This window comes from Bufo gargarizans, chromosome 5 (assembly GCF_014858855.1).
Source record: "Bufo gargarizans isolate SCDJY-AF-19 chromosome 5, ASM1485885v1, whole genome shotgun sequence".
In the NCBI taxonomy this organism is placed as follows: Eukaryota; Metazoa; Chordata; class Amphibia; order Anura; family Bufonidae; genus Bufo; species Bufo gargarizans.
Genome location: NC_058084.1, coordinates 25,226,876 through 25,242,451, shown reverse-complemented (window position 1 = coordinate 25,242,451; position 15,576 = coordinate 25,226,876). Strand labels below are relative to the sequence as shown.

The 15,576-nt window shown below is 49.3% G+C and overlaps 1 protein-coding gene across 2 annotated transcripts in view; it reads left to right on the top strand.

The window, feature by feature from the left end:
* The window catches only part of OPLAH (5-oxoprolinase, ATP-hydrolysing), a 61,843-nt gene extending 61,096 nt beyond the window's left edge, over positions 1 to 747 (top strand). For both annotated transcript variants that reach the window (XM_044295320.1, XM_044295319.1), the window contains exon 27: positions 443 to 747. In XM_044295320.1, the coding sequence (XP_044151255.1) occupies positions 443 to 592 (150 nt within the window). In that variant the 3' untranslated portion in view covers positions 593 to 747. The remainder of the gene's footprint in view (positions 1 to 442) is intronic.
* Positions 748 to 15,576: the final 14,829 nt, after the last annotated feature.

The following is a 15,576-nucleotide window of genomic DNA, read 5'->3' as shown; positions in this document are numbered from 1 at the left end:
AGAGAATAAATACATGGTTAACCCCTTAATGACCGGCCCATTTTGCACCTTCGTGGCCAGGCTTATTTTTGAAAATCTGACATGTATCACTTTATGTGGTAAGAACTTTGAAACACTTTTATTTACCCAAGCCATTCTGAGAGTGTTTTCTAGTGACACATTGTACTTCATGACACAGCAGAGCAGCGGCCCGATGGATGGGGGGAGCTCCCTCCCTCTGTTATGATCAATCGGGGCGATGCCACAGCAGCGTCAAGATGCGGTAACTAACACCACATCATGACGTATACAGTACGCCGTTGGTCATTAATGGGTTAATCCTGGCATTTCAGTATTTGCCTGAAACAGATGAGCTGCTTTTAGGTGAAGCTGAGGGACCAGTCATGGAGACACTGGCCTAATTATGGTGGAACATATGAGTAACCTTATTTTCTTTCCGCAGGACGTGTTCACACTTCATACTCCCGGTGGAGGAGGATATGGTGATCACAACGTGGGGGATAAGACGTTGATGCCTACGAAGAGTCAAAGTCGCAGTTTTGCGGAGCGGGGAAGCGTCTACGATTACCGAATGGCTCAGGAGACTGTGTGACAACCTCCTGCCGAGATCCATGAATGACCAATGTATAGACGCTGAGGAGACCGGGGCTGGGTGACGTCTGTCCCCTACATGTGCTATGATCTGATCGTGAGAAATATATGGCAGAGTTCTATTATTAAAAATAGGAATCTCAGATTTTGATTTCATAAGCGTCATCTCTATCTCCTTCTCTATATCCTGGAGATCGTCTGCTCGTGATGTTTTACGTCTCAGTGATATCACATCGCCACACATCAAATTCATCTCAAATTAGAAATGAAGGAAGTGGACAATGTGTCTTGATTGAAAATGAGTAACATACTGTAGTTTTGTGTCTATAACGTCTATGTATGTCTCCATGGTAACAGACTACAAACAAGCCCTGTGTAGTCACACTTCAGTCGATACCTCGACACTTTACTCCATACTTGCTAATATATATTTGATAAGTTACGAAGAAGTAGAGGACAGATGTGAGTATGGCTGCAGGATCCGACTACACAAGACATTTTTCTTCTCTGTTATCATGGAGGCACATAGATTTGCATAGGAGCTGAAGATTAAAAACGACAATGAATTAGCAGGAAGGAAGCATTTTTATATCTTTGGAGCAATAATGAAAAAATAAATAATTGGTAGCAAAGTAGAAGATAGCCTTTAGGCCCCTTTCACACGGGCGAGTTTTCCGCGCGGGTGCAATGCGTGACGTGAACGCATTGCACCCGCACTGAATCCGAACCCATTCATTTCTATGGGGCTGTGCACATGAGCGGTGATTTTCATGCATCACTTGTGCGTTGCATGAAAATCGCCGCATGCTCTATATTGTGCGTTTTTCATGCAACGCAGGCCCCATAGAAGTGAATGTAGCTGTGTGAAAATCGCAAGCTAGTGCGGATGTGGTGCGATTTTCACACATGGTTGGTAGGAGACGATCGGGATGGGGACCCGATCTTTATTATTTTCCCTTATAACATGGTTATAAGGGAAAATAATAGTGGTCTTAATACAGAATGCTTAGTAAATTAGGGATGGAGGGGTTAAAAAAATAACATAAAAAATGTAACTCAACTCATCCACTTGTTCGAGCAGCCCAGCTTCTCTTCTGTCTTCTTCTTTGATGACATGGGGGAAAAGGACCTTTGATGATGTCACTGCGCTCATCACATGATCCAACTCCATGGTGATGGCCCATGTGATAGATCATGTGATGAGCTCAGTGACGTCATCAAGGGTCCTTTTGCCAGGTCCTGAAGAAAGAAGAGGAGATCCGCTACGCGACCAAGTGGATGGGGTGAGTTAAATTTGTTTATTATTTTTAACCCCTCAATGGACATTTTACTATGCATTCTGTAGTAAGAATGCTATTATTTTCCCTTATAACCATGGTATAAGGGAAAATAATAAAATCTACAGAATACCTAACTCAAACCCGAATTTCTGTGAAGAATTCCGGGTTCAGATCTGGGTACCAAACATGCCGATTTTTCTCACGCGCGTGGCAAAACGCATTAAAACGTTTTGCACTTGCGCCGAAAAATCACGCATTTTCCTGCAACGTACCCGCATCCTATACGGCCCTCACACGCGACGCCCGTGTGAAAGAGGTCTTGGTCTTTCACCTTAAACACAGTGTCGGGTAGTGCTAGGGGAGACATTTAAAGGGGTTGTCTCATCAAGGACAATGGGGGCATATCGCTAGGATATGCCCCCATTGTCTTATAGGTCTGGATCCCACTGCTGGGACCTGCACTTATATTGAGAACGGAGCCCCGCAAGTGAAGGAGGGCGCACTGCGCATGTGCAGCCGCCCTCCATTCATTTTCTATGGGGTCGGCGAAAATAGCCGAGCGCTGGCTCGGATATTTCTGTCGGCCCCACAGAAATGAATGGGAGCCGGCTTGGTGGTGGCCGGACCGGAGTCCTCCAGCCACCACCTTGCGGGGCTCCATTCTCGATATAGGTGCGGGTCCCAGAGGTGGGACCCGCACCTATAAGACATTGTCCATGTTGAGACAACTCCTTTAAGTTGTGATCGTCTCTTATGGTAAACCATTGCTTTAATTGTCAGAAAGGGTCATTTGAAGAGATATGCAGATGAGTTCTTTGTGCACTGAGGGCGGGACTTTTCCCATCGGTGCACCGTTGTTCCTTCCCTATGATTCTGAGAACTATTCTCATCTGGCCCTGTAATCTCTCACCTGCGCTGTGCACCAGAAATTCTAAGCATGGCAATTTTATTTAATAAAGTCCTTTAATCTGGCACCAAATAATCCAGTAGGGAATAAAAAGTAGTCCGATGGCTCATTAATGAGGACCTTAACCTTTCCTCAAAGCACCTCAAAGGGGTGCTCCGGGAAACTAAACTAAATAAAAAAAAGAAATAATGTGTCATAGTAAAAACATTCATAAGTACCTTTATTTATCCAAAGAAGTTAGTTTGCCCTAGGGGGTTATCAGTGTGGGACTCTAAAATGGCTGCCATCAAGTCATTGCGTCAGAAACACGTCCTAGAAGGCCCACTACGCTCACTAGGACGGGCTGCGTCAACGCCAGCAGCTCGAGACACTGTTCAGCCTGAGGTAACAGCTGCTTCCCGGTTGAGCTGACTGCTAGTGAGACGTGAACGCGCATATTAGAGCTCTATCTCACGAGCGGATGCCGTGCGGGTAATCTGCTGCGTGAAACAGAGCCAAGCCCCGTTCCGGACAGCAGAGACTCGGAGCAGTAACATGATCGATGATGCTCCGCGCCTCTCTGTGATCTTTTTGCTACAAACATCTCGTATCTTCACAGCATATGCAGCACCTGAAACTACAGATACTGGAAGCCTGTGTTAGCATTTCTCCTGCGGTGTTGCTATCAGTGTGTGAAGAGTGGGAGAAGAGGGTTGCATTGACAATCCAACACAATGGGCAGCACATTGAACACATTTTATAAGTGGTCAGAAACTTGTAAATAACTCATGAAAGAATAACGTTACGTTAAAACCAAGCACACCATTGTTTTTCCTGTGAAATTCCCAATAAGTTTGATGTGTCACATGACCCTCTTCCTATTGAAAAAAACAAAAGTTGGATTCAAAATGGCAGACTTCAAAATGGCCGCCATGGTCACCACCCATCTTGAAAAGTTTCCCCCCTCACATATACTAATGTGCCACAAACAGAAAGTTAATATCACCAACCATTACCATTTTATTAAGGTGTATTCATATAAATGGCCCACCCTGTAGATTACTAGTCTGTACTGTGTCTGTGCATTTATTTCTATAAGCTTCTCTATATACATTACATATATTTGTAAGGCTGTGTTCACATAATCAGTTGTCGCTCCCTCTCTACAAACGCATATTTATATTGTGCTGTATTCACATCAACATTTTGTTTTCTGTTCTCCTGATCCGTCAGAAGAACAGAATAAAAAATAATCCTTATTTTGCATCCGCTTTTGTCAGTTCCATCAGAGATCTGTTATTTTGGATGGCAGAAAAAGTCCTTCACTTTTTCTCCCATTCAAAATAACGGATCTCTGACAAAACTGACAAAAGCGGATGCAAAATAAGAGGATTATTTTTATTCTGTTCTTCTGACGATTTAGAAGAACAGAAAACAAAATATTGATGTGAATACAGCACAATATAAATATGTGTTTGTAGAGAGGGAGCGACAACTGCTTGTGTGTATATATACAGGTACAGAAATATGTGTCTGGACCTCTTGAAGGACAGAGGGTGTTATGAGGTCCTATCCACTAACCCTACTCAACTGTATTTAGTGGAACTCAAGAATATCTTGAACAAGGGGGTATTGAACAAAGTCATAAGTGCAGCTGAATATGATTTTCTTCTGCCGGTCAATCCACTTACAGCCACTTTCTATGAACTTCCGAAAGTCCATAAGGGGACCTCTCCCCTCAAGGGTCGTCCGATAGTCTCAGGCGTCAATTGCTTGACCCAGAACTGTGGCATCTATCTGGACCAGATTCTGGGGGAGTTCGTCGTGTCCCTCCCGGCTTACACGAGGGACACGATGGACTTCCTCAATAAAATCAATACCTTGAATCTTGATCCAGACTTTTTACTGGGCAGCATTGACGTCGAGGCTCTATATACCGTATTTTTCGCCCCATAAGACGCACTTTTTCTTCCCCCAAAATGGGGGAGAAATGCCCCTGCGTCTTATGGGGCGAATGCTGCCACTTTTACATCGCTGGCAGCGATGTATGAGCAGAGCGGGGACTCGGGGAGGGACTGGGCGGAGCTGGGGGCCGGCAATAGCGGCGGGGCGGTGCAGTCAGTGTAGTATAGCACCGCCCCGCCACTCCGGTATGCTAATATAAGATCTCATATTGAAGTAATAGTTATTAAACATGCCCCCCAACTGCTATTACTACCTTACCTCCTAATCGCTGCTGTAGAATTCAGGCCAGGCGGGCGGGCGGCAGCGTAACTCGTGTCACGTGCCTGCGCCGCCTACTTTATGAATGAAGTAGGCGGCGCAGGCAAGTGACGTCAGTGAGACGCGCCGTCCGGCTGTCCTGCCTGCCTGATTTCTACAGCAGCGATTAGGATGAAAGGTAGTAATAGGAGTTGGGGGGCATGTTTAATAACTATTAATTCAATATGACAACTTATATTTTGTGCGGCGGGCGGGAGGAGGGGGGGGCAGTTCGGATTGCGATTTGTGGATGGCACTGTTATGGCCTGGGGGGGGTCTGTGCATGGCACTGTTATGGGCTGGGGGGGTCTGTGGATGGCACATATATAACAGTGCCACCCACAGACCCCCCCCAGCCCATAACAGTTCCATGCACAGACCCCCCCCAGGCCATAACAGTGCCATTCACAGATCCCCCCTGTAACAGTGTCAGCCACAGACCCCCCCCCCCCTGTAACAGTGCAAGCCACAGATCCCCCCCCATAACAGTGTCAGTTATCCGTCCGTCATCCACAGATCCCCCCATAAGTGTCCGTCATCCACAGATCCCCCCATAACAGTGTCCGTCATCCACAGATCCCCCCATAACAGTGTCCGTCATCCACAGATCCCCCCATAACAGTGTCCGTCATCCACAGATCCCCCCATAAGTGTCCGTCATCCACAGATCCCCCATAACAGTGTCCGTCATCCACAGATCCCCCATAACAGTGTCCGTCATCCACAGATCCCCAGTAATAGTGCCATCCACAGACCACCATTAGTTCCAAACCCACAGCACACCTTTTGGTTAAAAAAATTTTTTTTCTTATTTTCCTCCCCAAAAACCTAGGTGCGTCTTATAGGGCGAAAAATACGGTAGTTCCATACCACACGACCAGGGTCTCAAGGCTGTTGACCATTATCTAAGAACTAGGGGTATCCATTGTTTTCCCCATAACGCGTTTATTCTTGAACTATTGAGGTTCACCCTTAATCACAATTTTTTTCTGTTCGATGCGCGGTTCTACCACCAGCTCAGGGGGACGGCAATGGGCAGTCCATGTGCCCCATCTTATGCCAACCTCTTCCTGGGCTGGTGGGAAGATACCCACGTGTTTCCGGACCACGCTGTCTGGTGGGCAGACAATATTCAATTTTGGACACGCTATATAGATGACGTGTTTGTTGTCTGGAAGGGTGACCCTCATAGTTTCAAACAGTTTGTCCTGGACCTCAATCAGAACCAGGTTGGCCTCAGGTTTACATACGAGATGGACCCGGTGTCTCTAGCCTTCCTCGATGTAAGGGTTACTAAGGTAGGGGACTCTCTATCCACCAATATTTATCGTAAGAGTACTGCCACAAACTCCCTGCTCCATTGGAGCAGCCACCATCCCATTGCCCTTAAACGAGGCATACCCAGAGGTCAATACCTCAGGGTAAGGAGGAACTGTTCCAACAATAGTTCCTTTTTTAATGAGGCTGGGAATCTGCAGCAGAGACTTCTGGCAAGGGGGTATCCCAGTGGAGTACTTCGGGAGGCCTTTCAATGGGCAGCAGCAAAACCTCGAACCGAACTTCTGGTTCCGAGATGTAGAACCACTGATGGTCCCCAACCAGCACGGATCATTGCAAACTTCGACACGGCCAATCGCGAAACTAGAGCAGTCCTCACCAAATATTGGCCTATATTACAGATGGACTCCGACCTGTCGGACATCGTGAGCGAATACCCCTTGGTTTCATATAGACGAGGTAGGAGCCTAAAAGATCGCCTTGTCCGCAGCCACTTCTCACCACCAATGAGAGGTGGCTGCTGGCTCGACCGTAAACCTATCGGCGTCTTTAAGTGCGGGAGATGTAAGGCCTGCAAATACATCTCGACTGCGAGGACCATCACCTGCTCGGCCACGGGTCAGTCATATCAGATTCGCGATTTTATCAACTGCGTGTCTAAAGGTTTGGTGTATCTTTGCCAGTGTCCTTGTCCCATGGACTACGTGGGTAAAACAATACGTGAGTTCAGGAGAAGGATCCTTGAACACATTAACGATGTAGCCAAGAAGGAGCCAACACCCTTGGCCACCCATGTCAATGACTGTCATGGGGGGGATCCCTCTGTACTTAGGTTTACGGTCCTTGAACTGGTGCCCCCCTCCCCACGTGGAGGTGCCTGGGATAGGCGAATCTTACAAAAGGAGAGCGAATGGATACACAGGTTCCGTTCACAATCTCCTCGTGGTCTCAATGAGTGTCTAACTTTTTCTTGCTTTTTATGAGCACTACTTGTGTCTGGGGCCTTTAATCTTCCCTATATATATTTTTCTTATTCTCTCCCACACTTTTTTCGCCTGTCATACAGGCTCTACCTCTTTATTTTCCATCTGTTTATATTTAATGATACATATTTCTATCATATTGCATTTATTCTGTTTTGCTGCATCCCTGGCCCTGTGCGGTGACTCTCCCTGTTAGGTCCCATTTGCCAGTTTGGCCATCCGTACAATTATTTACTTTTCCCTGTTTCGTAGCCTGGGTACGTGAAGTACCCGAACGTATTATTTACGAAGGTGTCACTCTATATCCAAGCACACCGTGTATCTGGCATCCGGTTATTAGTACGGTAGCCAGTCTTTTACCGTACATTTTGAGTATGTTATTCTATTTCTCTATGCATTCTATTCTCTGCACAATTTTAACCCCCCCCCCACCCCTACCCGTCTGCGCCCCCCCCTTTTCTAATTTTCAATTAGCAATTTGTATCAGTCAACATAGACCGTCATTAGCGCTCCGCCATGTATTTTATAGATCTTTAGAGGTCATCATTATTAATATCATCCCTCTATTACCGTAATTTAGGGCTCTCTGAGGAGTGTGCACGATCATCTTTATATTCCCTGTATCTGTTACCCGGTTCGGATCTAATCCGGAAGCATCATCCACGGCATGCGTTTCAGGCTGAGACGCATAATGACGGCATACAGGAAGTGCGGCTCATACACCGGATATCCGCCCGGCAGTGCCGCGATTAGGTGATTTCGGCGTGCGTCCCACTGTGGAACGCATGATCTGCCCGGGAGCGGCTCAGTCACCAGCCCTGGGTGTGCGTCCCACTGTGGAACGCACCATACAAGCGGCATTTGACGCGGCCACTAATCTGGGGGAGGTCCTTATTTTTTACGGCGGGTCGGTTAATTCACATAAATAAGGGGGAGGTTGGTCTCCATCTTTGTTGCTCCAGACCCTCTTCTCATCAGCTCCATTAACATGTGAGTACCCACCCTAATGATCTTTTGGTTTTGGAACTGTTCGGCTTTAGGTTTAACATATTAGCCTCTGTTTATCTTTAGGTCCTCTTGGGTGGATAGCTCTACACCATAAGAGCTATTTTCAGCGAGCAATCCTCACATTGGGAGTGCACGGCAGCCTCATCCACCATGATGTGGGGTCATCATCTTTGATGCCCCTCTCTGAGCACCCGCACTATTTACCTTTGTGAGATAGGGCTGCTCCCTCTGTTTTCAGGTATCCGTTCATCTACGTACTAATTTAGATGTGTACGCGCATCTGTTTTTGTTCTCTTTTTTCTTATACCTACATTTATGTTTCCATTAGAGACGCAATCTCGCATGGACGTATGTCATCCTGACGTTCACTTCATTTCCCATTGACTGTATGTACTCTCCTTCGGGGGCTGATTTATCAACTTTATTTATTAATTTGGTTGGGTCTGGTGTCTGTTTTTTCATAATACAATTATTAATTACGTATTATCATTAGACGGGGCCCACTGCATCTTTTAGTTGGGCCTTCTATACTTTATATATTTATCTCGCATTACCCCCTGAGGATCCCACTCCGTGGGTGAAACGCGTCGGGGTTAATTCTGCATCTTTTGTACATCATTTAATTTTCGTATATATGTTCCTTTTGTGTGTATGCTCTGTCTACGTAATTTTTAACCACTAGGTGTACCCGGTACCTCCTGGCAATAGGTCACGAGGGTCGTATACTGTGGACACCTCTTTGATTGTATTCTTTGGTGTTTTTTGTGTTAGTCAATCCTCGAGGGGGGCCACTCTCCGTTACTAGCATTCCTCCTATCTTCACCTTATTAGGGTTTGTTAGGAGTTTTAGGTTAGGCACGAGGACAGGGAGTCCCCACCACCAGGAGACGTCCCTGGGCATAGGACTAGATCAGGGTAACAGTGGCAGGGATATCTTCCCCACCGCTTACCCAGTTTGTCCTACTCATCTGTGGCCCTCCCGATCTGACTTTGTTAGAGTTATAGTTTCCTCATTAAATATAGTCATTATATCTTTCAATAGGGTCTATTGCTGGACGTTCTGTTGTATATATGATATATATGATTACCCCTATGCTTTATATTATCAACATCAATCTCGCTGGACTTTTATATATACACTCACCTAAAGAATTATTAGGAACACCATACTAATACGGTGTTGGACCCCCTTTTGCCTTCAGAACTGCCTTAATTCTACGTGGCATTGATTCCACAAGGTGCTGATAGCATTCTTTAGAAATGTTGGCCCATTTTGATAGGATAGCATCTTGCAGTTGATGGAGATTTGAGGGATGCACATCCAGGGCACGAAGCTCCCGTTCCACCACATCCCAAAGATGCTCTATTGGGTTGAGATCTGGTGACTGTGGGGGCCATTTTAGTACAGTGAACTCATTGTCATGTTCAAGAAACCAATTTGAAATGATTTGAGCTTTGTGACATGGTGCATTGTCCTGCTGGAAGTAGCCATCAGAGGATGGGTACATGGTGGTCATGAAGGGATGGACATGGTCAGAAACAATGCTCAGGTAGCCCGTGGCATTTAACCGATGGCCAATTGGCACTAAGGGGCCTAAAGTGTGCCCAGAAAACATCCCCCACACCATTACACCACCACCACCAGCCTGCACAGTGGTAACTAGGCATGATGGATACATGTTCTCATTCTGTTTACGCCAAATTCGGACTCTACCATTTGAATGTCTCCACAGAAATCGAGACCCATCAGACCAGGCAACATTTTTCCAGTCTTCAACAGTCCAACTTTGGTGAGCTCGTGCAAATTGTAGCCTCTTTTTCCTATTTGTAGTGGAGATGAGTGGTACCCGGTGGGGTCTTCTGCTGTTGTAGCCCATCTGCCTCAAGGTTGTGCGTGTTGTGGCTTCACAAATGCTTTGCTGCATACCTCGGGTGTAACGAGTGGTTATTTCAGTCAACGTTGCTCTTCTATCAGCCTGAATCAGTCGACCAATTCTCCTCTGACCTCTAGCATCCACAGGGCATTTTCGCCCACAGGACTGCCGCATACTGGAGGTTTTTCCCTTTTCACACCATTCTTTGTAAACCCTAGAAATGGTTGTGTGTAATACAGGAGAATACAGCTCTGCATACCTCTTACTTCCAGCGATGTCTCCTCTGATGTAGAAGTTCTCATTTCTCATCTGCTCCATATAGCCATGACAGCTTCTGAGGACAGCAATACAGTTGAGTTCAGGAGGCCACCCATCTGATACAAAAGTACCTCCCTTTGCTGGGAGCATCATATCTTTATTTACCCTGCTCAGGCGACCCCTTGGGCATTGAAATCTACCCTGTAGGATCTATTGCCAGTCGGCCCTTCTTCATCTCTGGATTAAAAGTAAAGTACATGGAAAATTTGATTATTTTAAGCCACAGGAATTTATCTCCTGCATCTCACAAGAATAAGGCTGCTGGAGTTAATGCAATCGCGAACATGCACAATCCCAGGGGTCCACCCCTTAAAGGATTTTGATATGGCCTATCCTTACATGATTGATCCTGTCCGTTGTAGCAGGGTCTCAGCCATAGAGCCCCATAACTGTGACTGCAGCCACAGAGCCCCCATAACTGTGACTGCAGCCACAGAGCCCCCATAACTGTGACTGCAGCCACAGAGCCCCCATAACTGTGACTGCAGCCACAGAGCCCCCATAACTGTGACTGCAGCCACAGAGCCCCCATAACTGTGACTGCAGCCACAGAGCCCCCATAACTGTGACTGCAGCCACAGAGCCCCCATAACTGTGACTGCAGCCACAGAGCCCCCATAACTGTGACTGCAGCCACAGAACCCCCATAACTGTGACTGCAACCACAGAGCCCCCATAACTGTGACTGCAGCCACAGAACCCCCATAACTGTGACTGCAACCACAGAGCCCCCATAACAGTGACTGCAGCCACAGAGCCGCCATAACAGTAACTGCAGCCACAGAGCCCCCATAACTGTGACTGCAGCCACAGGGCCCCCATAACATCTGCTGTAGCCACAGAGCCCCCATAACATCTGCTGTAGCCACAGAGCCCCCATAAAAGTGACTGCAGCCACAGAGCTGCCATAACAGTGACTGTAGCCACAGAGCCCCCATAACTGTGACTGCAGCCACAGAGCCCCCATAACTGTGACTACAGCCACAGAGCCGCCATAACAGTGACTGCAGCCACAGAGCCGCCATAACTGTGACTGTAGCCACAGGGCCCCCATAACTGTGACTGCAGCCACAGGGCCCCCACAACTGTGACTGCAGCCACAGAGCCCCCATAACTGTGACTGCAGCCACAGAGCCCCCATAACTGTGACTGCAGCCACAGGGCCCCCATAACTGTGACTGCAGCCACAGGGCCCCCATAACTGTGACTGCAGCCACAGGGCCCCCATAACAGTGACTGCAGCCACAGAGCCGCCATAAAAGTGACTGCAGCCACAGAGCCGCCATAAAAGTGACTGTAGCCACAGAGCCGCCATAACAGTGACTGCAGCCACAGACACGCCATAACAGTGACTGTAGCCACAGAGACGCCATAACAGTGACTGCAGCCACAGAGACGCCATAACAGTGACTGCAGCCACAGAGCCCCCACAACTGTGACTGCAACCACAGAGCCCCCATAACATCTGCTGTAGCCACAGAGACGCCATAACAGTGACTGCAGCCACAGAGCCCCCATAACATCTGCTGTAGCCACAGAGCCCCCATAAAAGTGACTGCAGCCACAGAGCCCCCATAACATCTGCTGTAGCCACAAAGCCGCCATAACAGTAACTGCAGCCACAGAGCCCCCATAACTGTGACTGCAGCCACAGGGCCCCCATAATATCTGCTGTAGCCACAGAGCCCCCATAAAAGTGACTGCAGCCACAGAGCCCCCATAACATCTGCTGTAGCCACAGAGTCGCCATAACAGTGACTGCAGCCACAGAGCTGCCATAACAGTGACTGTAGCCACAGAGCCCCCATAACAGTGACTGCAGCCACAGAGCCGCCATAACAGTGACTGCAGCCACAGAGCCGCCATAACATTGACTGCAGCCACAGGGCCCCCATAACAATGACTGCAGCCACAGAGCCCCCATAACATCTGCTGTAGCCACAGAGCCCCCATAACAATGACTGCAGCCACAGAGCCCCCATAACATCTGCTGTAGCTGCAGAGCCCCCATAACAGTGACTGCAGCCACAGAGCCCCCATAACTGTGACTGCAGCCACAGGGCCCCCATAACAATGACTGCAGCCACAGAGCCGCCATAACAGTGACTGCAGCCACAGAGACCCCATAACTGTGACTGCAGCCACAGAGCCCCCATAACTGTGACTGCAGCCACAGGGCCCCCATAACTGTGACTGCAGCCACAGGGCCCCCATAACAGTGACTGCAGCCACAGAGCCCCCATAACAGTGACTGCAGCCACAGAGCCGCCATAAAAGTGACTGCAGCCACAGAGCCGCCATAAAAGTGACAGTAGCCACAGAGCCGCCATAACAGTGACTGCAGCCACAGACACGCCATAACAGTGACTGTAGCCACAGAGCCGCCATAACAGTGACTGTAGCCACAGAGACGCCATAACAGTGACTGCAGCCACAGAGACGCCATAACAGTGACTGCAGCCACAGAGACGCCATAACAATGACTGCAGCCACAGAGACGCCATAACAGTGACTGCAGCCACAGAGCCCCCACAACTGTGACTGCAGCCACAGAGCCCCCACAACTGTGACTGCAGCCACAGAGCCCCCATAACATCTGCTGTAGCCACAGAGCCCCCATAAAAGTGACTGCAGCCACAGAGCCCCCATAACATCTGCTGTAGCCACAGAGCCCCCATAAAAGTGACTGCAGCCACAGAGCCCCCATAACATCTGCTGTAGCCACAGAGCCGCCATAACAGTAACTGCAGCCACAGAGCCCCCATAACTGTGACTGCAGCCACAGGGCCCCCATAATATCTGCTGTAGCCACAGAGCCCCCATAAAAGTGACTGCAGCCACAGAGCCCCCATAACATCTGCTGTAGCCACAGAGTCGCCATAACAGTGACTGCAGCCACAGAGCTGCCATAACAGTGACTGTAGCCACAGAGCCCCCATAACAGTGACTGCAGCCACAGAGCCGCCATAACAGTGACTGCAGCCACAGAGCCGCCATAACATTGACTGCAGCCACAGGGCCCCCATAACAATGACTGCAGCCACAGAGCCCCCATAACATCTGCTGTAGCCACAGAGCCCCCATAACAATGACTGCAGCCACAGAGACCCCATAACATCTGCTGTAGCTGCAGAGCCCCCATAACAGTGACTGCAGCCACAGAGCCCCCATAACTGTGACTGCAGCCACAGGGCCCCCATGACAATGACTGCAGCCACAGAGCCGCCATAACAGTGACTGCAGCCACAGAGACCCCATAACTGTGACTGCAGCCACAGAGCCCCCATAACTGTGACTGCAGCCACAGAGCCGCCATAAAAGTGACTGCAGCCACAGGGCCCCCATAACTGTGACTGCAGCCACAGGGCCCCCATAACTGTGACTGCAGCCACAGGGCCCCCATAACTGTGACTGCAGCCACAGGGCCCCCATAACAGTGACTGCAGCCACAGAGCCCCCATAACAGTGACAGTAGCCACAGAGCCGCCATAACAGTGACTGCAGCCACAGACACGCATAACAGTGACTGTAGCCACAGAGACGCCATAACAGTGACTGCAGCCACAGAGACGCCATAACAGTGACTGCAGCCACAGAGACGCCATAACAGTGACTGCAGCCACAGAGACGCCATAACAATGACTGCAGCCACAGAGACGCCATAACAGTGACTGCAGCCACAGAGCCCCCACAACTGTGACTGCAGCCACAGAGCCCCCATAACATCTGCTGTAGCCACAGAGCCCCCATAAAAGTGACTGCAGCCACAGAGCCCCCATAACATCTGCTGTAGCCACAGAGCCCCCATAAAAGTGACTGCAGCCACAGAGCCCCCATAACATCTGCTGTAGCCACAGAGCCGCCATAACAGTAACTGCAGCCACAGAGCCCCCATAACTGTGACTGCAGCCACAGGGCCCCCATAACATCTGCTGTAGCCACAGAGCCCCCATAAAAGTGACTGCAGCCACAGAGCCCCCATAACATCTGCTGTAGCCACAGAGTCGCCATACCAGTGACTGCAGCCACAGAGCTGCCATAACAGTGACTGTAGCCACAGAGCCGCCATAACAGTGACTGCAGCCACAGAGCCGCCATAACATTGACTGCAGCCACAGGACCCCCATAACAATTACTGCAGCCACAGAGCCCCCATAACATCTGCTGTAGCCACAGAGCCCCCTTAACAATGACTGCAGCCACAGAGCCCCCATAACATCTGCTGTAGCCGCAGAGCCCCCATAACAGTGACTGTAGCCACAGAGCCCCCATAACAGTGACTGCAGCCACAGAGCCCCCATAACTGTGACTGCAGCACAGAGACCCCATAACTGTGACTGCAGCCACAGAGCCCCCATAACTGTGACTGCAGCCACAGGGCCCCCATAACTGTGACTGCAGCCACAGGGCCCCCATAACAGTGACTGCAGCCACAGAGCCCCCATAACAGTGACTGCAGCCACAGAGCCGCCATAAAAGTGACTGCAGCCACAGAGCCGCCATAACAGTGACAGTAGCCACAGAGCCGCCATAACAGTGACTGCAGCCACAGACACGCCATAACAGTGACTGTAGCCACAGAGCCGCCATAACAGTGACTGTAGCCACAGAGACGCCATAACAGTGACTGCAGCCACAGAGACGCCATAACAGTGACTGCAGCCACAGAGACGCCATAACAATGACTGCAGCCACAGAGACGCCATAACAGTGACTGCAGCCACAGAGCCCCCACAACTGTGACTGCAGCCACAGAGCCCCCATAACATCTGCTGTAGCCACAGAGCCCCCATAAAAGTGACTGCAGCCACAGAGCCCCCATAACATCTGCTGTAGCCACAGAGCCCCCATAAAAGTGACTGCAGCCACAGAGCCCCCATAACATCTGCTGTAGCCACAGAGCCGCCATAACAGTAACTGCAGCCACAGAGCCCCCATAACTGTGACTGCAGCCACAGGGCCCCCATAATATCTGCTGTAGCCACAGAGCCCCCATAAAAGTGACTGCAGCCACAGAGCCCCCATAACATCTGCTGTAGCCACAGAGTCGCCATAACAGTGACTGCAGCCACAGAGCTGCCATAACAGTGACTGTA